Consider the following 22,550-nt stretch of genomic DNA (forward strand, 5'->3'; position numbering starts at 1 on the left):
GCGCTCACTCAGCAGGAATATTTCTCTAACCGTGGCCATCTCAGCCCCACCCCCCGCGGGGACACAGTGTGTGAAGTGGCTGTCGCCCTGCGGCCTACCTGTCCGCTGCGTAGCCCAGGGTGAAGGCTCCGGCCAGGAAGCCCAGGTTCAGGATGGCTTGTGTGAGGTCCAGCATCCAGGCATTGGCGCACACCAGGTCAAACTGGAGAACAAGGAAACACACAGAGACAGGGGGCTTCGCTTAGCCCCAAAACACCCGGCCTCATCTCGCAACGGGTTCGTGATCTTCAAACATGCTTGCTCATATGCTCCTTGAGTAAAATGTAAACATTGGTCACGTGCATCTTTTACATCGATTTATAAATATTTTCTGCCAGTTGCAATAACGGCCAAGGGTATAATTTCTTTTTAAATATATTTTTTTGTTGATAGTATTACAGATATCTCCCATCCCCCCCCCACCCCCTTCTCCCAGGTCCTACGCCCCCCAGGTCAGGGATGAGGGGCCGCAGGCTCTGGAGCGCTGTGGCGGGCCGAGCCGCCGGGAGAGCTGCCCGTCCTGTCCTCCCCTCCTCACTCCCTGGCCCCTCCAAAACGGCTGCCGTGCGAACGCTTTCATTAACCCCCTCCTGCTCAAAACGCCTAGCCTGGCCTCCGGTTCCGGGGCTGGGGACCGGCCATCTCTTCAGAGCACGAAACTAACTCACGTACCGGTAAGGAGAAGCACACACGTGCGCACGCACACACTCACACACGTGTCCAGAGGGAGCGGACACTCGGCCACAGACCTCCGAGGCGTGTGTGTGAGCGCGGGGCCGCGGCCTCCTGTCCGCTCCGGCTCGCGGCCTGCTGTCGCCGCGCTCGGGGCCGGCAGCGTCTTTCCTGCTCCAGGAGCGGCCAGCGGGCCCCGAAGCCAACGGGCATCCTAGGCGAAGGCCGTTTTCCCGAAGTGAAGCGCTAGGACGTGTAGCTCCCAGGGAGACCGACACCACCTCTCGTCCAAGGTACCCAAGTCCGAGTCCAAGCCACAGACGTCCGTGTCTTTTCCCGGAGGCCGTCTACCCAGGACAAGGGGGCATCTTGTTCCCAGCGTACACATGCCAGGATTTCAAAAACCGCTTTGACTGCTCACGAACCCCCGCGCACCCATGCTGTTCCTCATTGTCCCCGCAGCCACTGGCACCCAGGACAACGGCGGCCCTCGGCCCGAGCGGAAAGCCGATCGGACCCAGTGCTCCGTCAACGGCGTCGGTGATGCTGGAGGGATTACACGGCTTCGTTGCGCAGAAAGCACAACTCCAGAGCAATTAGATGCCTCAGAGGGGTTTGCAGCCGAGGGCTTTTCTTAGCGCTTCCTAGTTGTTGGAATCCAAACAGACGTAACGTGAATTTGAGTTGTCATGATAACTGAGTTGTCAGGTCCTATTGGACGTGCCTTCAAGTTCTGGTTCTACGTGATCCTTTAAACGGGAGCAGCAGAATGTCTCCCACATACGAAGACCCAGGGAATAAAGAAGGCGGGAAATGCAGGTGTTCGAAAGACCTGGACACTCGGGGGGGACTCGCCTGCTCCTGAACCCCCGGGGAAAGGGCCCCGAGGACTGGCAGCTGCCGTCGCGCCGTCGTCTTGGATGAACGCACACACGAGCCTGTGAGCTTAGAACATCCCAGGGTTCTCCGCCAGGAGAGGTCCCACTCAGCGCTGTTGGTGCTGCTGAGGGAGAAGGGAAGACCCTGACACGACCTATGAGCCCGAGATGTGATTTTCTAAGAATGAGGTGTAAACTCAACCATTGCTGATCAGCTCTTAGGTCGAAATCAGTAGCCATTAAACTCTTCATCGGTGTTAACAGCATCACGTACGCCTTCAGCTTGACCCTAGGGCAGTGGTCGGCAAACTCATGAGTCAGCAGAGCCAAATAGCAACAGCACAACGATTGAAATTTCTTTTGAGAGCCACATTTTTTAAACTTAAACTTCTTCTAACGCCACTTCTTCAAAATAGACTCACCCAGGCCGTGGTATTTTGTGGAAGAGCCACACTCAAGGGGCCAAAGAGCCGCATGTGGCTCGCGAGCCACGGTTTGCCGACCACTGCCCTAGGGTGTGGGGTGCCCTGGCTACATTTATCACTGGCCAAAACAGTGTCCTGTGCACCTCCATGGGCAGGTTCCATTTCAAACCAACAAGAAGACACCATCACGGAGCCTAATGACGGTTCAAAACGATGGTAATCCCAGCGAAAATCATCCGGGCTGGGCCTCCACGAGGGGAAAGGGTGTCACTACGGATCCTCGGCCTAATAAAAACATCTGGAACGTGATCTGAGGGCACTAATTGGGCAACTTAATTTAATTCCAACGACGAGTGCTTTTAGGGTACGCAAGAAGCACCAATGAGCTGCAGGTAGAGAAGCGGATCCTCAGCTGTTTCCCGGCAGCTCCCACGGGCGTGGTTGGCGTGGGGATGTAGACAAGGCTGGGGGGTGCCAGCGAGGTGCGTGCCTGGTTTCCACCTCGCTGAGGAGCTTGTCCATGGCCAAGGGAGTCCAGGTCAACTCCTATGAAGCAAGGGCAGAGCCATCGAGATCGAACGTGAATGGGACTGGCTGTCCTGGTAAATACAACAGGACTTCAGAGCAAGAAATGACCTGGGTGCCCAGCCAGTCAGACACACGAAGAAGGTGGGGCATAAACAGGTCCTTCCACAATGAGCTGGATTCAGAGGGAAATTCAAGGGAAAAGAAGGGTATTTACTTGAGCAGGGTGACGGCAGCCCAGACACACGGACAGGAGCACGAATGCTCCAAGGTGCAGATCTGCCTGCAACACACGGGGTTTAAGAGTTTAAGCTGAGGAACCACCTGTCTCCCCACCACCCAATGGGGAAGGGAGTGAGGTCCAGGGGGCGGGACAGGAAGTTTCTTACTTAGGAAACCAGAGGCATCTTAAAAGCTCAGGCTAGAGGGAGGAGGAGCTGCTCAAGGAGAGGAAAAGTCTGGAAGGTTGAACGTGGAAAGGCCCAGAGCAGATGGCCTGGCTCCAGGACAGAACAGGATTCCAGGGAGATGAGAGACAGGGAGGAAGCCCGGGAGTCTGCACCATCGCCTGGAACAGGGTGCCCTCACCGGCATAGAGGCCCCTGTGTAATATTTTCAACAATAAAGATTTTTAAAAAGAAAAACAAAAACCAACCCCTCACACTCATTCCTGGCAGATGGCAGCTCTCACGTGTTGCCATCCCTCCCTGACCGCAAGCCGGATGCACAGGCAGGACTGGGGTTCTGCGTGCCGGCCCCCCGAGGTGGTCCTTCAGGTCTCCTGGGGCACCGTTAGTCTACGCCTTTTTTCTTTCTCAGGACTGGGTTGTTTCTATTGGTCTACCTTCAAGTTCACTTATGCTTCCTCCTGCCATTTCCCATCTGCTATTGAGCCCATTTAGTCAATTTGTCATCTCAGTTTATTATAGTTTTCAGTTCTAGAATTTCCACTTTTAAGTTTCTGTTTCTCTGTTGAGATTCTCTATTATTCATTAAGACCATTTTTCCTTTAATTCTTTGAACCTAGTTTGTTTGAATGCATTGATAGCTGTCTTAAAGTCATTGGCTACTAAATCCAACACCTAAGACCACTAGAGTCAGCCCCGTTTGGCCACCTTTGCCACTCTGCCCCCACCTCCCACCCCCCACCTCCTCCCATGATCACATTTCCTGTTCTTTGTCTTATTGGCTTGAGCTGTCAAAGGGCAGGGCTTGAAGCTGGCAGAGAACAGTCACGTCAGTGATTCCTGTTGTGCTCTCCTAATGATTGGAGGCTTCTGTTCCGGTGGGAGGTTCACGGGTCTGGACTCGCTCTGCAAACTCGGGCAGCCTGTGATCCAGCAGTCGGTAACTTAGCTCACTGTTAGGGCTTCTTGGCAGTGGCCTGGTGCAGCCTGGCCCTCTGGTGGTCACCGCTGGGATTTGGAGGAGGTTACATTCAGGTTCCGGGATGTGTGCTCTCCATGGCTCTCCTGCTTCTGGGGAGTCTCCCCGCAACTTCCAGCTGGCCCGCCCGTGGGAGGCTGTGCTCTCACGTCCCCCCAGGGATGGCTTACGCTTTCTGCCACCCACGCTGTGCCTGGGCTGCGAAATGCAGTCAGTTAATAAGTGAAAGAGAATTTTTATGTTATTTTTTTTAACACAAATTTAGTTAGATCAAATTGGAAATTAGCACACTTTGGTGTGCTACATGATAATATTTACATAATACCTACATGATAATATTTAATTTCTACATTTAAAATCGCATAAAATTAGCTTTCAGACTATAAAATAATTCTAAAGTGAATGTCTCATTTCATTCAGAAGATTAACTAGCTCATCTGTAATAATAAAAGCGTAATATGCAAATCAACCGAATGACCGAACAGCAGAACGACCATCTGGACGACCTTCCAGACGACCACGCTATGACACGCACTGGCGCCAGGCCAGCCAAGGTGGGTGCGATGCGATTGGTCAGGAGGCCCGCCATCACCCCACGATCGCCCCGAAGGGGGAGGCCCAGGCCACCCTCTGTGGGGCGATTGATGAGGGGGCTCCACATTCGATCGCCTCAAAGAGAGAGGCCCAGGCCACCGGCCAACGGGGCGATCAATCGAGCGTGAGGGTGGGGAGACTCTGCAATCGCCCCAAAGAGGGAGGCCCAGGCCACCCTCTGCGCAGCGATCCGATAGTGAAGTCCCAGCCAGGTGGGTGGGGCCTCTGGTCACCCCAAAGAGGGAGGCCCAGGCTACCTGGTTGGTGACGCTGTGGCGAGTGTGTGGGGCCAGCCAGCGTTCACCCACAGAGGGAGGCCCAGGCCAGCCAAGCAATTGCACCCCACGCCTGTTGCCTGCAGAGGGAGGCAACTGGTGGTAGGTCGGGGGTGGGGAGGGGAGAACAGCACCACACAGATGGCAAGCTGTGGCAGTGGCGGGGGCGGGGCCAGCGGCCGGCAGCTGGGGAAAGGAAAGCGCCAATAGGCTCTGATCGCCGGCCAGGCCTAGGGACCCTACCGGAGAGGTCCCGGATTGTAAGAGGGCGCAGGCCGGGCTGAGGGACACACAGCCCTGGCCCCCCCCCCCCCCCGCCCCACGGACAAATTTTGTGCACTGGGCCTCTAGATATAAATGGGCCCTTCAGAATTTCCTAGTTAAATTTTTTTCTCTATTCCACTGAACTATTGGGAATGTAACTGAATGAAGGGTTAGTGTCATGACGTGGGAGGTTGGAATCTCAGGCGTAAAGTATTGCTGATGTTCTCTTCACCCCTGCCCCTCCACATCACATTAGCTCCCTCCTGGCTCAGCTTTCCAAATCGATAGAAAGATGGTGGCTGGAGGAGACGTGACAATAATCTCTTCGCCAACAAGGGGTCTCTATCATTATGTCATCACTCTTACGAGTTATACAGATATACTTTAAGAAAATAAGATACACCAATTTACCACTTCTTTCTTAAGCTTAATTAAATATCTGTCTTAATTTACATGTTAAACCTTGAGGACACTGTTGGATAAGTTTAACACTTAGCGTTTAGAACAGTGTACTCGTCCACCTTCCCCGAAAGCAGAGTTCACAGAGAGCTCTGCACAGTACCTGACTCACATTGTGCCAGTGTTCTCAGTCCCCCAGGCCCGCCGGAGTGCTGGGAGGAGCGGGCTCCGTGGAAGCTGCTTCGTCACACACACGCTAACACCTGACACTGGAATTCAAGCCTCGCAGGGGACGCCTCCTGCCTAGAATGGGTCTGCTGAGCAGCTGTCTTTATTACTCAAGTAGTAATCTACCTTAGGATAATAACAGGGCCTGCATATGGTATTAGAAAGAATGTTTTTAAAAAATATTTTTCCTCAGGGAGAAGGAAACAAAAATAAATAAACAAACAAACAAACAAATGGGATTACATCAAACTAAAAAGTTTCTGCACAGCAAAGGAAACCAGCAACAAAACGAAAGCAAACCCACTGAATGGAAGAAGATATCCATCAATAATACATCCAAGAAGGGATTAATATCCAAAATGTATAAAGAACTCAGACAACTCAACACCATAGAAACCAACAATCCAATTAAAAAATGGGCAAAGGACCTGAATAGACACTTCTCCCAAGAGGACAGACAGGTGGCCAAGAGACATATGAAAAAATGCTCAACTTCACTCATCGTCAGAGAGATGCAAATTAAAACAATGAGATATCACCTCACACCTGTCAGAATGTCTACCATCAATAAATCAACAAACAACAAATGCTGGTGAGGATGTGGAGAAAAGGGAACCCTCATGCACTGTTGGAGGGAATGCAGATTGGTGTGGCCACTACTGGAAAACAGCATGGCGTTTCCTCAAAAATTTAACAGTGGAACTGCCTTATGACACAGTGATTCTACTTCTGGATATACATCTGAAAAAAAACAAAACAAAAACCAACTCCAAAGAATATATGCACCCCTATGTTCACTGCAGCATTGTTTACAACAGCCAAGACATGGGAGCAACCCAGGTGGCCACCAATAGATGACTGGATAAGAAAGCAGTGATATATATAGCGGAATATTACTCAGCCATAAAAAGAATAAAATCTTACCACTTGTGACAGTATGGATGGACCTAGAAGGTATTACGCTAAGTAAAATAACTCAGAGAAAGACAACTACCATGTGCTTTCACTTATATATGGGATCTTAAGAACAATATAAACAAACAAAACAGAAACAGACTATACATACAGGGAACACACTGAGGGTTGTCAGATGGGAGGGGCTTGGAGGTCTGGATGAAGAAGATGAAGGATTACAAAATATAAGTTGGTAGTTACAGTCACGGGCATGTAAGGTCAGCATAAGGAGTACAGTCAATAACGCTGCAATGACTATGAGTGGTGGCAGGTGGCTCCTGGAAATGTCAGGCTACATCCTTTACAACTTTATAAGGTTTAAAACTAGTCACGGTCATACACGTTTAGATGCCTTTTCTGATTCTTTGGTTTTGGAAAAAGAAGGTACCCAGTGAACTGTCATGAAAATGAGAGATGAAATGGGGACTTTTACTGGTACAAAAATTAGTTCTGTCACATTTGCCTGGCATTTTGAAAACAGCACCAGGGATACGTGGGAAATTCTTCCCAAGTGTAAAGTGATCATCGGCACTTGTGGGCTGTAAGACCCAGGGGAAGAGCTGGAAGAATGTCGCGAGCTGTCTCTTGTAGGTTGGGTGAAGCAGATACAGGAAAACTACTAAAAACTAATAACAACAACAACAACAACAGCCACACTGGGAATGAGCTTATTCGTCCCGTTCGAGGGCAGTAAACACACGACCGTCTCTCTGTTCTTTGGAAAGAAAGACAGACACCACCTCCTCGCACCCCCGCTGCCCGCCTCCCGAGTGCGGGGTGAGGCGGCGCCCTGTGAACCGCTGGGGCCTCTCCCCGACACCCCGCCTCCAGCCCGTTAGACTCTGCCGTCAAGGACTCCCGGGCGCGGTCCTGTCCCTGCGTCCCCTAAAGAGGAACCTGAGGGTGGAGACGAGCACCCAGGACGTTTTACTGGGTTTTCGTTTCTGCCTTTCAGTATCCTGCTGGCCCTCTTCCTCCACTTGGAAGCCACAGCTGCCAAAGGTTTTCATAACCCAGTCAGAACACGGAGTAACACGCACACCTCCCAAACTCTGCCAAAGCCCGTTCCAATGGGGACCCGCTCTGACGACAGCGCCCGCCACGCTGGGGCCACGGCAGAAGAGGCCCGAGACGCCCTCTCCAGCCCCGCGAGGGGCCTGCGGAGCCCCCCACCCCCACCCCCCCCCCCGCCCCGGCCCTTCCCCGGCGCAACACGCCTTTTAAACTCTGACCAACGTGGCCGGCTCGGATAGGAACATTGAGAAGCCAGACTCGAATCCTTCACCGCCGCTCGGACTCGGACACATCCCCCTAGGACAGTGGTCGGCAAACTGCGGCTCGCGAGCCACATGCGGCTCTTTGGCCCCTTGAGTGTGGCTCTTCCACAAAATACCACGTGCGGGCGCGCACGGACAGTGCGATGGAAACTTCGTGGCCCGTGCGCAGAAGTCGGTTTTCGGCCTGGGCGAGTCTGTTTTGAAGAAGTGGCGTTAGAAGAAGTGCGGGTGTGGGTGGCGTGTGGCTCGCGAGCCGCGGTTTGCCGACCACTGGCCTAGGGCATTCTGTGCCTTCGTTTGTCTGCGTGTCAGGTTCGGGGACACGGAGCAGACCTCGCTCGGGCCCGTGCTCTCCGGGTCTGGAATGTTCTGACTCTGTGAACAGGGAGTGAGTGTCACCAACCCCAGGACACGCACGTGGCTTAGGCGAGGAGCGAAGCCGCAGGGAACCGTGTGCGAGGAGAAACGTGACAATGACGAAGCCGACCAGAGAAGCAGGAGCTGCGGTCGGACACGTCAACAAAGCGCCTGACGGTGAAAAAACGGTGACCGGATCCAAACAAACCAAACCTGGAGCCGATCCCACGCTTCTCCGCACCTGCGCCCACGGCTCCCCCTGCGGCCCGGTGCTCACCTCGCCTTGCGTTTGTTAGCGAGAGCAAGGCTGAGTGGCTTGGACGGCACATTTCTTTTCACAAAATCTCCAATTGGTGAGACTCCAGGAAAGGGACTTGAGAAGGCCTGTCACCCGCGGAAGGTTCTGGCCAGGCCCAGGGGACAACAGGGGACGGGCTCTGTTCCGCCTGGAGGGCGAAGCTTTGCGGACGTTTCCCTGTTGTGACTGTAAAGTTTATAATTATTTGACCCAAAGTGCAGGCACAACTTCGTTATTTGTGTAACTGGATAGTGTTTCTAGCGCCCCCCCCCACACACACACACACCCTCCCGCCCAGCAGTGCCTGTCCCAAAGTCCTAGGGTGCCCCAGCCGTCCTTGCCCAGGAGCTAGGGGTGCAGGAGGAGGGCTGAAGGGCAGGTAGAGCTGGCTGCCCCCGCCCTCCCAGCTCCAGGGCCACCCTGCACCCTGTCAGGGACCTGAGCCCACACTGATTAGAGGTACAGGCCCCACATTGAAAACACCTGCTTCTGAATGAGCTTTAAGAACAAATTGTTTTCATTATGAAACAAGACACGTGCATGGAGCTCATGAAGACCCCATTTTACGGCCTCTTAACGGAAGGCTCCCTGAGGGCCGTCCCAAGGACACGGTAACAGGTAGGCAGGACACGGCGAGGGCGAGGCAGCGACCTCAGCCATCGGCATCGGACCCCACCGCCCAGAGGTCCAGGGGAGCAGGTGCACAGGGACGCTCACAGTAAGCGCCGCGGCAGGCTCCCGCCCGGGACCTAGGGGTGAAAGGGCTCTTTACTGACCCCTGACCTTCCCCTGGGCCAGGCTTTAGGTCAGCTGCTTTGGATACACCATCTCGTTCAATCCCCCAGCAGCTCCCGGCGGGGGACACGATTGTGACCATCACCTCCCGGACGAGCAGGCTGAGACTCGAGACCTTGCTGGCCACATGCTCGTCAGGACGTGGGAGGATGTCCACCCACTTGGACATCGCGTGCGTCCTGGCCTCTGGCCGCCACCCCCTGGCCCCCACCTCGAAGCCTCATAAAAAACGCAGTTTTAACAACTTGTTAAAATACACATTCTTCACGTTATTCGTTTTTAATAGTTTCCCTGTACCTGTTTCCCCAACTTACAATAGACGGCTCATGACATTCCTGTCTTGGTGGAAGAATACTGAACAGCTTCATCGTCCCTAAGCTACTTCTACTTGGATGGATGCACAGGTCAGCACATGCCCCAAACTCTCTCGTTTCGGTATTTTTAAAACCCCGGTCATTTTCCTTTAAGTAAATAAACACCAGTCATCACACAGACCTCACTGAAGGATCTCTCTTAGGTAAGTGAGCCGCTGCCATCGTTTCCTCGCCACGGAGCCCTGCTCGCGGCTGCTCTGAAACAGTGGTCGGCAAACTCATCAGTCACAGAGCCAAATATCCACAGTACAACGATTGAAATTTCTTTTGAGAGCCAAATTTTTTAAACTTAAACTTCTTCTAATGCCACTTCTTCAAAATAGACTCGCCCAGGCCGTGGTATTTTGTGGAAGAGCCACACTCAAGGGGCCAAAGAGCCGCATGTGGCTCGCGAGCCGCAGTTTGCCGACCACGGGTCTAAAAGCATCTAAATCAGGCGTCCTCAGACTACGGCCCGCGGGCCACATGCGGGTGTTTTTGCCGTTTTGTTTTTTTTACTTCAAAATAAGATATGTGCAGTGTGCATAGGAATTTGTTCATAGTTTTTTTTAAACTATAGTCCGGCCCTCCCGCGGTCTGAGGGACAGTGAACTGGCCCCTGTTTAAAAGGTTTGAGGACCCCTGGTCTACATGGCGTGACGCAGAAGCGGGACGGCCGCCGGGTTTCCTTCGGCGAAGCCTTGCTCTGAGGTCCCCGTCGCTCTCAGACCGGTAGCTCGGGGACGTTTCCACGCGGTTAATACAGTCTGAGCCACCGTCTGTGTGCCTGTTGGCTAGCTTAGTCTGAGCCAAGAAAAAGACACGCGGTCAAGGTGGCTCTGGATTCTAGAACCTTCTCTCCTTGGCAAAACAAACAATTTAAAGACCAAGACGCATAACTCTTTTTTTTACTTCAGGTAATTTTTTATTTTCCAATGACAGTTGACCTACAATATATGTTCCTTTCAGGTGTACAGCCCAGTGATTAGATTTTACGTACTTACTAAGCGACCAGTCGGATGAATCTCGTGTCCACCTGACAGCACGTACAGTATTACAATGTCTATCCTCCATGCTGTACTTTACACCCCGTGACTATTCTGTGATGACCAATTTGTACTTCTTCACCCCTCACCCTTTCACCCAGCCCCGCACCCCCGTCCCCCGGCCACCACGAAGAGGTCCTCTGTCTCAGAGTCTGTTTCTGTTCAGCTTACGCATTTGTTTGTGTTTCAGAGCCCACACAGACGTGAAACCACCGGGCACGTGTCTCCCACTGTCTGGCGTGTTTCACTCGGCACAGTGCCCTCCGGGGCCCTGCAGGCTGCTGCAGAGGCAGGATTCGCACCTTCCTCACGCTGAGTCAGTCCACGGTGCGCATGCGCCACGCTCTCTGCACCCACTCGCCTCCTGGTGACACCGAGGATGGAGAGGACGAGGCTGTGAGGTGGCCCACGAGACCCACACGCAGGGGCCGCCGGGTTGCTCCCGGGCTGGCTCTCCCCAGCAGCGCACCCCGCATCCCGGCCTGGTTTCCCTCCTGATGAAGGAGTGAGACTTCCCAGGAGGCAGGAATGGGCGCTGCAGCACCTCCTTGGTGGTGGTGGGGGGGGGGGGGGGGTGCGGTTTTGAAATGCGAATGGAATGTGGCCTCATTCGGGAGGTGACACAGGTAAACACAGGCACTCGGGGTTCTGCACCCACACAGGCCGGCTGGAGGCTGTGCTGCTTACAGAGGGGTGTCCCTGAGAAGGTGGGGAACGGCGGACGGAATCTCCAAGGGCGTCCCAGACCCAGGCAGGCGCCTGGGGAGAGGGGGGCAGTGGAGATGATGCAACGCGTGAGAGTTCACCCGTATTACTCGTGTGTCACCACGGGGATCAGTTCTGGTTCCTGGAAGTGCGTGGGCCCAGCAGACCAGGCCGCCCAGCTGTGCCAGCTGCCCATGTGCTGGCTCCAGCGGCCATTGCACAGGGCGGCCGGAGGGCACGGGAGCCCAGCAGAGCAGAACGGTGCCCACGTGTGAATCCCGCTCCGCCCGCAGCACAGGCACACGGGGTGCTGGACACGAGACCAGGAACGAGAGGGGAGTGGGCCGCGGGGTGCGGGAGACCCTGGTGAGGGCCGAGTCTGTGGGATGGTGGGGACGGAGGGCGTCACCCCTGGTGGGGGGGAAGGAGGAAGGAGAGAATGTGGACGGAAGCAGGCGTCCTCAGCGCAGGGACGTGTGGCCATGGGCAGTGTCCTATCGAGAAGATGCCCTTGAGCTTGTTCCAATGTGGCGGCAGCGGATGCCAGGGAGGGGGCAGGCGTGGGGGTGGCTGAGAAGTAGGTGGGGCCCGAGCGTGGGGAGAGACTGACCTCCGGGGGGAGGGGCTGTTAGGACCCCCCCACCCCGAGACAACAGGAGGGATGGACAGACGGGTCAGGTCCTGTCTTGGTGGAAGAATACTGAACAGCTTCTTGCCCAACTGGCGTGGCTCAGTGGTTGAGTGCCGACCCATGAACCAGGAGGTCATAGTTCGATTCCCGGTCAAGGCACAGGCCCGGGTTGTGGGCTTAATCCTCAATGTGGGGTGCAGGAGGCAGCTGATCCTTGCTTCTCTCTCATCATGGATGTTCCTATCTCTCTCTCCCTCACCCTTCCTCTCTGAAATCAATAAAAATTTTTTAAAAAAATACACAGAAACAGACTATCACTATTAAAACCTGGGTCAGATTCAACTCTTAATTCCTTCCAAATGCCGAGGCCGCCGTTCTGATCATTCAGATCAAGAGAGGCAGATCCGCTTCCCCGGGGCCGTGCCGAGTGTAGAAACGCCCGCTGTCGCTGGTGAAGGTTCCAGAACCGGCTGCTCTGTGCCAGAGGCTTCCTCGGCCCTCCCCTCCCGCTCCCGCTCCCTCCTCAGGAGGCCCCTCCCCCGGGCAGCCAGCTGCTGGGAGCCGCCTGCGGGAGGTCGCCAGTGGCCTCTCACCAACCAGAGGCAGGAGGCCATGTCCTGAGCTCGGGAAGGTGTCTCTGCAAGCTGTGCCCCCCAAGGCCTCCGCCCTGCAGTCCTGCTTCTCACCCGCCGTGTACCGGGTGGAGACGTGCCGACAGTGTCATACCAGAGCTGGACCGTGTCCCCGAGAACCGATGGGAGCCCTGTGTTCATACAGCCACCTTCCCCTCTACGACACACCATGTTCGCCACTTTCCATCGTCATCGTCCTGTGAACCAGTTACCCTCCCGGAGCGCCCAGGGTGACCAGTTGTCCGGTGTGCCCGGGATTCTCACTGGAAGTCTTGTCACAGGAAACCCCGCAATGCCAGGCAAACGGGACAGCTGGTCACCCCGAGACAGCCCCAGGTGCCAGCCCTAGAAGCAAGTGGGGGCTGGCATGCAGAACACAGTATGGTAAGGAGAAACTCCGCAGACAACGTGGGGACTCAGGGCAACCCCTTGGCTCCCGGGCGGGGCCGGGGAGGGGGGGTCTGACGCCAGGTGGATGGAAGACCGAGGCAGGAGTGCGTGTGCAGGTGACGGCGCACGGAGGCAGACACTGGTGAGCACGGCCCTAAGAGCTCGAGCCAGACTCTGTGCAGGAACCGATGGTCTATTGGTCCCCACGTGGGACCCTCTGCCCCCCTCTGAGCTTCTCGGCTTCTCCTGCCTCCTGACCCGGCTGGGGAGCTTCGACCACCACTCCAGCTCCTGGCCTCTGCCCAGGCCCTGCGCCCCTGGCCTCCCCCTCAGGGCCTCCACCAGGCGCCACTCCGGGCACACTGACCGAGGGAGGCAGCTCGTGCCTCGGGAGGAACTGGTCCTGGGAGGAGGAGCCGGTGGATGACCCCTCCTCCCTCCTCCCACTCTGTCCAGATTTACCGAAGAACGTCTGGTGCCTTCACACGTGTGAAGGAGCGCCTCATGTCAGAACCCTGTAGCTTCTTTCCAAGCCCCATGCTCAGAAGGGGCGGGGGAAGGCGGGGGAGTGCGGGCACGCCTCTTGGACAGCAGCCTCTCCCAGGTCCAGGCGGCCCGGCGAGGCGACAGGTGCAGGCGGTGCCGGGCTGCCCTGCCTGCGGCCAGAGACCAGCACATTCTGCGTCGGGGCCAGAGGGCTCCGTGTGCTCTGGCTGCGCTTTGCGTGGCTAGAACCTGCTCATGGCGGTCACAGAGCCCAGCCGCTCCACCATCCTCCAGCGCAGCTCGTCACTCGGACGTTGTTTGTAAGAAAGTGAAAGCCACTTGCACCGACGAACCCAAGGAACTGTGCCGACAAAGGGCGTGACTGCCTACGAGGTGAGGCATTGGGGTCCTGTGGCTTCGGGGAGAGGTGGGAGGCGTCGGGTCACCGCTCCCCGCCCTGAAGCAGCTGTGACATCACGAAGAAGGTGGAGTCAACCCAGCCTGGACCATCAGGCCCTGTGTCGGAGCAGCGGGCAGAGCTAGAGCTTCGGAGGAAACGCCTCAATGGACTCTCGGTCTGTCCGTTCCTCTCTCCGTGGTCTTGAACAAGGTGCCCAACTGCTCTTTCTGTGCTTCAGCTGCTCTTCGTGCCAAACGGATGTGACGTTTACAGGTGGAAGGATTGAGATGCTCCGCGAGGCACAGGCCTGGAGTGAGCGCTCAGCGGTGCAGGCCGCTGTGAGGGCGATTCTCAGGCCTGGAGTGAGGGCTCAGCAGTGCAGGCCGCTGTGAGGGCGATTCTCAGGCCTGGAGTGAGCGCTCAGCAGTGCAGGCCGCTGTGAGGGTGATGCTCAGGCCTGGAGTGAGGGCTCAGCGGTGCAGGCCGCTGTGAGGGTGATGCACAGGCCTGGAGTGAGGGCTCAGCGGTGCAGGCCGCTGTGAGGGCGATTCTCAGGCCTGGAGTGAGCGCTCAGCAGTGCAGGCCGCTGTGAGGGTGATGCTCAGGCCTGGAGTGAGGGCTCAGCGGTGCAGGCCGCTGTGAGGGCGATTCTCAGGCCTGGAGTGAGGGCTCAGTGGTGCAGGCCGCTGTGAGGATGGTGCACAGGCCTGGAGTGAGGGCTCAGCGGTGCAGGCCGCTGTGGGGGTGATGCTCAGGCCTGGAGTGAGGGCTCAGTGGTGCAGGCCGCTGTGAGGGTGGTGCACAGGCCTGGAGTGAGGGCTCAGCGGTGCAGGCCGCTGTGAGGACGATGCTCAGGCCTGGAGTGAGCGCTCAGCGGTGCAGGCCGCTGTGAGGACGAGGCTCAGGCCTGGAGTGAGCGCTCAGCGGTGCAGGCTGCTGTGAGGACGAGGCTCAGGCCTGGAGTGAGCGCTCAGCGGTGCAGGCTGCTGTGAGGACGAGGCTCAGGCCTGGAGTGAGGGCTCAGCGGTGCAGGCCGCTGTGGGGACGAGGCTCAGGCCTGGAGTGAGCGCTCAGCGATGCAGGCCGCTGTGAGGACGAGGTTCAGGCCTGGAGTGAGGGCTCAGCGGTGCAGGCCGCTGTGAGGACGAGGCTCAGGCCTGGAGTGAGGGCTCAGCGGTGCAGGCCGCTGTGGGGACGAGGCTCAGGCCCGGAGTGAGGGCTCAGCGATGCAGGCCGCTGTGAAGACGATGCAGAGCCGCAGACGCCGGGGGGGGTGGGGGGGGGTAAGCTGCAGCCAGGCTGCAGGACCTGGGTACAAGCCAGCTCCCTACCTGACCCTGCAGGCACCTGGGAGGCTTCATACAGGAAGGGACCCTCACACAAATCTGTCCTCCAAGAGCCTCTAACTGCTGGGAACGTGGGGCCACCCTTATCTGCAAAGGTGCCCCCACCCCGCCAACCAGCACACCTTGAATCAGGGAAGCTGACCCTGTTCTCTCTTTTACGTGAAACGTGAGCAAACGCCCCTGTAGGTGTGCCAGACCCCTGCCCGCGCCCTGCAGCTCCGGGGCTATCTATTCCACCCTGAGATTCCCCAGGTTCAGGAACGTCCGGGGCCACACCCGCACCTCTCTGCTCCGCCTGCAGTCGGGGCCCAGTGCGGGGTCTGAGCCAGTCCAGCCACCCCAGACGAGACCAGACACCTGAGGACTCGGGGGGCCACATTTAGTGATAAGAAGCAAGATTTAGTGTGCAATTAGCTCTCATCATTGATGCTTCTCTCTCCCTCTCCCTTCCTCTGGAATCAATGATATATGTGTATATATGTGAAGAACTCCGTGGGGAAGGGACTTGGAACAATTTCCTTTGCACCACGGCAACTCTGAAATGTATTTCTTTATTTGATCGTTTTAAAATCGATGCCAAATTAATTTCAATTAGTTTCTATTTAATCTCCTCACCTACCCTGGATAGTTAATATGTTCGCTTACCCATGTGACTTCCCTCGGCGAATTTGCTCTGAAACACTCACTTGAGAACAATGAAAGGAAACGCATTTCGCATGCATGTCTGCAGAGCACGGCTTGGGAAAAGCCCTCCCTGGTAAACGCACACACTGCTGTCTCGCAGCCCCTTCCCCATCGGCGCCCACAGTCTTCAGGACAGGAGAGGCTGGCGCCCCGGCCTCCTGTGTGTCTTAGTGGCAGCGGCTGAGGTCCCGGCCCGAGGGGCTGGGGACACACATGCTGTCTTTCAACTTGAGCCGTGGCCACGGGCGCTTCCAGTTGGCAGAGCCCCGTGAAACCAGAGCCACCCCGTGCGTACGCGGGGCATCAGCAGCAACGGAGACGGCATCTGAGCCGCCAGCCGCTGTCCAGCAGGGCGGCTGCGGAGAGCTGGCCGAGGGAGCCGCTCCCCCAGGGAGCCCGGCCCTCCCTGCCTGGTCAGCACCGTCCGGGCGATGGATGCCCGTCTCCTCTCCGGAGGGCGCGGTCGCCTCAGCCCCCTGAGCTCATGACATGTGGGCTCCCACTCCAGACACCCCACTCCGCTAACGGCAGAGACTTTCAAACCCTTGGGACCTCATTTACACGAAACCGTCTCACGGTCCATTGTCCTGAGCAGCGGGGCTACCGCTCTGCCTCGGTTCCCCTCCTCTGGCCAGCACGCCCCGACGCGGCCTGGCCCGGCCCACTCTGACACGGGCCTCCCTGGGGGCTCTGACGCTGGACCCCACAGGGCTGGTGGCCTTTCACGGACAACCACCATCTTACCCAGGCTGCCTCCGTGGTGCCCAAACAGTAATGAAACAGACTTTTAAAAAAATAAAAGAAAGAAAGAAAGAAAAAGAAACAGACTTTAATCCCACACAAAGTAAAACTGCACTCCATAGTCTGATGGATGAATTCACGTCTTGTCTGTAAAACTCCCATATCGGCATTAGAAGCCAAGAAAAATGACACAATCATATCTCAGCGTACACCTGCTACCTCAGCGGACACCAACCCAGAAGGAAAGCTGAGGAGAGGCGCCCACCGGCTCGCTGTCATTAGGCAAATGTATTCGTGATGCATTGTGCTAGGTCAGAGGTCAGCAAACTCCAGCTCCAGGGTCCAGCCTGGCCCACTACGCACTCCCTCTCCCCCTCCCCCTCCTCCACTAGCTCGGGACTCCCTCTCCCCCTCCCCCTCCTCCACTGGCTCAGGACTGTTTACGTGTTGACAGGAACTGATTTTTTGAGCATCACACATGGCCAGGCACGAAGACACGCACTCTGCATCCCTGTCAGACCAATCTCCAAGGCAGGTGTTACCATGCCCATTCTAGAGCTAAGGAAACTGAGGTTCGGGCAGGTTCTGTGACGCGCCCTTGAAGTTGAGAGACAGAGGAGCTGGGATGTAGGCCCAGATCTATCTGACCCTAGAGGACATGTATGCACTTTCTACCACGCTAATCTGCCTTATGCCAAGACTCTCTAACCCACACATCAAAAAGTAGACACATGTCCCATGTGGCATATCCCAAACGTTGTACATCCCACTGGGTTGTGTCCTGCCTTTGCCCGAGGCTCCACTGTAAGGTTTGCTAAGACGCCCAGGGAGTGTGGCTCAGCTGTGGGCTCCCTCTCCTGACCGCTTACAGGACTTTACTTCCAGTTGACGATCTCTGGAAAGCCCCAAGCTTTCTGCAGAGAAACACAGCATTTCATCTGATAACATCCGGACCCCTGCCTCGCGGTAACGGGGTGGTGCTTCCGCCCAAGGTCTGCAGGGTGTGTTGGGGGAACTGGCCCGCGCTTCAACCACCCATAAGGCTGTTCCACCCATGATGCTCTCCTCATGCTCCTCACAGAAAAACACCCAGCACGTCTCCACATGTGGCCCACGGACTACCTCTGTGGGCCTCACACGCTTGTGAAAAATGAAGGTTATGAACCAAGTCTCTGTGGGTGGGTCACAGGAATGCACCCCACCCACTGCCTCCAAGGGCATTTAACTAATGGCTACAGCGGAAATGAGGTGAAGACGAGGAGAAGTGGGCATCCTTTTCCTCGTCTGTTCCTCTTGGACTCCTCCTTGTCCTTGGAGGCTGAGGTCAAGGTCAGTTACAAGAAACTTGGAGGAGCTATATTAATACCAGACAAAGGAGGCATTGAGATACTATACATCACGGATTTAAACAGGGTGCCTATTCTATATAGTAAAACCCTAATATGCAAATCGACCGAACCGCGGAACAACAGGCAGAATGACCAGTCGCTATGATGTGCACTGACCACCAGAGGGCAGATGCTCAACGCAGGAGCTGCCCCCAGCCCACAAGCCCTGACCGGCGGCGGCTGGAGGTGGGGCCAGTGAGTGGGTGGCGCCAGCCAAGGTGGGTGCCAGCAGGGGTCCCCCGCCACCATCCTCCCCGCCCCCCCCCCCCCACCGCAGGTCAACCTGAAGAGAGAGGTGACCAGTGGCAGCGGCGGGGGGTGGGGCTGGTGAGTGGGCGGAGCCAGGCTGCCAGCCAAGGCAGGTACCAGCAGGGGCCCCGATCGCCCCACCGGGCGCCCCACAGATCGGCCCTGATGGCCAGCCAGGCCTGGGGACCCTAACCATGCAGGAATTTCATGCACCGGGCCTCTAGTACTATAATAAAAGGTTCAATTCACTATGTAGATTTAAAAATTCTAAACTTGGGGAGTTGGGTGGAGGGAAAGGGGAGAAAATGGGAGACTCTGTAATACTGTCAACAATGAAACAAACAAATTCTGAATTTGTACATACATGCACCCATACGTGTGCATAACTTCTAAAATCTGCTGGAAATATAGGGAGAACGTGGCACGCCCACCAACATAATGGCGAATTGCAATACTCTTTCATTAGTCTCCATAGACCGAGCAGGTGGAAAGCTGATGAAAATCTAGAACATTTTAACAATACTATTGCCAAGCTTCCAGCATTGGGCACCTGTAGACCCTGTGCCAAATAAAGACCCCACCTTCATCTCAAGCATGTATGAAACGTTTATAAAACTGACCTCCTAGACGGCCCCAAAGCAGGTTTCCATGAAATGCAAATGAGCAGCACCACAGAGACCCCACTTCCTGATCACCAAGTTACATTAGAAGTCAACAATTAAAAGATAAAAACATGGACACACATTTGAAAATTTAAAGTGAGCCTCAAAGTAAATCATGGGCCACAGAAGAAATAATAATAGAAGTTTAAAATCCTGCCGATGGAATAATTAAAATCCGCGTTCCAAAGCGTGCCCGGTGCAGTCGAAAAGCAGAGAGAAGTAAACCTACAGCTTTAAAGGCCGGGACCAGAAAAGAAGGCTGGGACCGCTGGGCTGAGCGCCCGGCGGAAGCTGGGGAAGGCAGCGGGAGCGTAAATCCACAAAGCAGAACACACGACAGCGCGGAGAAGTTAATGAGACCGAAAGCGGACAGTGTCCCAGTTGGCGCTTTGAAGTCCTAACAAAACACATGTCCTCCTGCGGAGGTTGACGCAGCAAAAGACAGCGAAGGCGCAAACCACGCTGGAAAGAAAAACAGCACACAGTGACGCTCTTTCTCCAGAGCCCAGAGCCCATGGGAGATTCAGTCCCGACGGAAACGCGGGCTGAAGTCCTTTGTCCAGGACCCACAGCGGGGCCCTGCCCTGCGTGACGAACAGTGGACGGAATGCCGGTGGCAGGGATGTCAGCGCGGGCCACCCGCCGGCCCTTTGTCCTGGGCCCGAGGAGAGAGAAGCAGAGCGGAGACCCGCGGAGCACGCCACAGCCCGGAGATGGGGCGGCCGCTGCTCTCCGCGAGGGAGCAGCTATGCCCTCGCAGGGACTCTCCTTGGTTGTGGGAGAAAACTAGGGTTCAGGGGGGAAAACAAGGACGCGTCGGTCTATTTCTCAAGGCGCCCTGAAGCCCGGCTCCTCGTGAGGGACTCCGAGAAGCTCCCCGCCCTCCCCTGGCGTCCACGCAAGCATTTAAGCACCCTGACAGGGGTTCCAAAGACTCGCTCCTGGGCGCTGACTTGACACCTTTGGGTGTGGGGGCCCGGACCTCTCTGCACAGCACCCTGCTCGGTCCTGCCCACGTCTGACAACCAGAGAAGGGTGAGATGCGGACGTGAGGAGGTCTGCCCGCAGGAGGTTAAATGTAGACGAGCTACCAGGGCCTGCCTGGAGCAGCAGGAACAGGGGGAGGCGGGTTGAAAGGGCAGGGCACTTGGCATTGACTTAGCTCCTTGGCGCCGCTTCGCTGTGTAAGATGCGAAGAGGGCGGGGGAGGCTTCAACGCCCATTTTGCAACGTTCACATCAAGTGCACAGAGAGCCCTTTCCAGGAAACGCAGGCACAGCCTCCCGTCTGCTGCTCTGGGTGACACCGTGAAATGAAGCCCAGGGGCCCCTCGGCCAGGGGGCCACGTAGCCACCACGTGGGAGCCTCGAGGAGCGTCCCTGGGGACTCGGAGGGGCGAGTGACCGGGTGTCACGCTGCCTGACTTGTTCCAAGCACGGAGGAGAGGGGGGACCCTCTTCCAATCAAGCCCCGTATCTGACCCAACTCGGCTGAGCTAGGTCTGGGCCTGGGTCTCGGCAGGTCCTGTCACCTCTCCTGCTCAGGGACCTCCTCTGTGAGCCCAGGACAATGATATCCCCCCCACAGGGGGCGAGGATGACACAGGACAGCCATAGGGAGACAGTCTGGCATCTGGTTGCCTCCCTTAGAAAGCCCCTCTCGGTGGTAAGGATGTTCGAGGGCACGTCTCTAAGAGCACACTGGGTACAGGGTGTTGGCCAAAGGCAGAACTGAAGATCCTTTAACCCATCGGACAGAATATGGAGGAACCAAAGCGAACTGGGCCGTGTTCTAAACCAAAGACAGCAGACTACTCGCCGTGCAGAACTGAGCGAGAATGAGCTGTTCCGGATGGCTGACTTCCCGAGGAGGTGGGGGAGTTTCCTCTCCAGGATCAACAAATTCAAAACAAACCAGAAGAAGCAAACAACTCGGGACGTTTTAAACAATCTCTCTCATACACTTCGGAACACGCCGGGGGCCTGGAGGAGTGCCTTCCCAATATTTTACTTTTCCTTGAAGATTTTTTAAAAGATTTTTTTTATTGATTTCAGAGAGGAAGGGAGAGGGAGAGAGAGAGAAACATCAATGATGAGAGAATCGTGGATCAGCTGCTTCCTGCACGCCCCACACCGGAGATAGAGCCTGTAACCCAGGCACATGCCCTTGACCGGGAATCGAACCCTGATCTCCTGGTTCATAGGTTGACGCTCAGCCACTGAGCGCCACCGGCCGGGCTTCCTTGAGCATTTTTGTCATTGTTCTGAGCACAGCGAGCCGCCACCCAGTGATGGCCCTGACGCATCTGCAGGGCCGCGGAGGGCTCAGCCCAACCCGTCATTTTACAGACGCGAACGCTAAGCCCGAGAGGCTGGATCCCCCACGCCGCCCAGCTCCCTGCTCTCCGGGCCGGACCCCGATCTCCTGCCCTCCGGCCTTCCCCACTGCCTTTTAGGAGCCACTGACCTTTAAAGAGACCACCTCGCCCTCCTTGAAATAACCCCAGAACGCTTGCAACCACCCCGGCACCCCGGAATGCTTCTAGCGTGTCTGTCTGGGCTTAGCTCACACATTCCGTGTCTCCCTTCGCTGATGTTCAAAAACCACGCGTGCCCCTGGGAACTCCACTCGCGTGTGCGTGCGTTCTGCTTTGAATGTTCACTTGACTTTGTTTGAAGTGGATATACGTGTCTTTGAAAGTCCGGTGTCTCCTCTCCCGGCGGGGTCTCCCGGCAGGCCTGGGAAGTACGCGCTGAGTGAAACAGAAGCCGCGGGCTAACACCGCAGCTGAGTGCAGGCTCCTGCCCTGCCCACACCCATCCACGTTACCCACTGCAGCTGGGAAGCCGCGGCCACAAGACCGCTGCAGCTTATAAATTACCCGTGGATGCGGAAGCAACGGAAGCACCTCAAACACACAGGCACCCTACCCTGCCCAGCCAGGCCGCCGTGGGGTTTTAGCTCCAGAGCCCTGAGCCCAGGCCCACTCACAGTGCGTTCACACCCACACCCGGCAGACGGCACAGCCAGTCCTCAAGATCCCAGCCCCAGGGAGGTGAGGTCGGCAGACGAGAGAACACCACTACCAGCGGCTGAATCCACAGTTTGACTCACTATTCAAGCAGGTGCTTTAAAACACCTGTTAATGTCAATAAATAAGGACACGATTTTTCTTTCCCAGCCTGCCTGAGCACATGCAATCGTGTTGTTGTTGTGTGTTTTTCTGTTTTGTTTTGTTTTAATTAAAAGTTCCATAAAAGGGCTCCTCCCTCCTCCCAGGCTCGGTGGGGGCTGCCCCTGTATCCGCGCTCAGAAAGGAGATGGGCAGCCTGCAGGCAGCCCGGCCACGGCCAGGAGCAGGCCTGCGGGGAGGGGGTGGGAGTCAGCTGCCCCGTGCACTGCCTGCCCACAGCTCAGGGAAATGTGGGCGCTGCCCCCGCCCCAGGGCAGGTAGCTTTCCTGGCGTCCCTG

General features: G+C 56.3%; 1 protein-coding gene across 1 annotated transcript in view; it reads right to left on the reverse strand.

Annotated features, from left to right (window-relative positions):
- SLC22A3 (solute carrier family 22 member 3) overlaps window positions 1-22,550 on the reverse strand; it is a 65,519-nt gene that overhangs the window by 41,842 nt on the left and 1,127 nt on the right. Inside the window, exon 2 of the mRNA XM_079780502.1 lies at window positions 99-202. Coding sequence (XP_079636628.1) covers window positions 99-202 — 104 coding nt within the window. The remainder of the gene's footprint in view (window positions 1-98; window positions 203-22,550) is intronic.

This window comes from Cnephaeus nilssonii, assembly GCF_951640355.1.
Source record: "Cnephaeus nilssonii genome assembly, chromosome: 9".
Classification (NCBI taxonomy): domain Eukaryota; kingdom Metazoa; phylum Chordata; class Mammalia; order Chiroptera; family Vespertilionidae; genus Cnephaeus; species Cnephaeus nilssonii.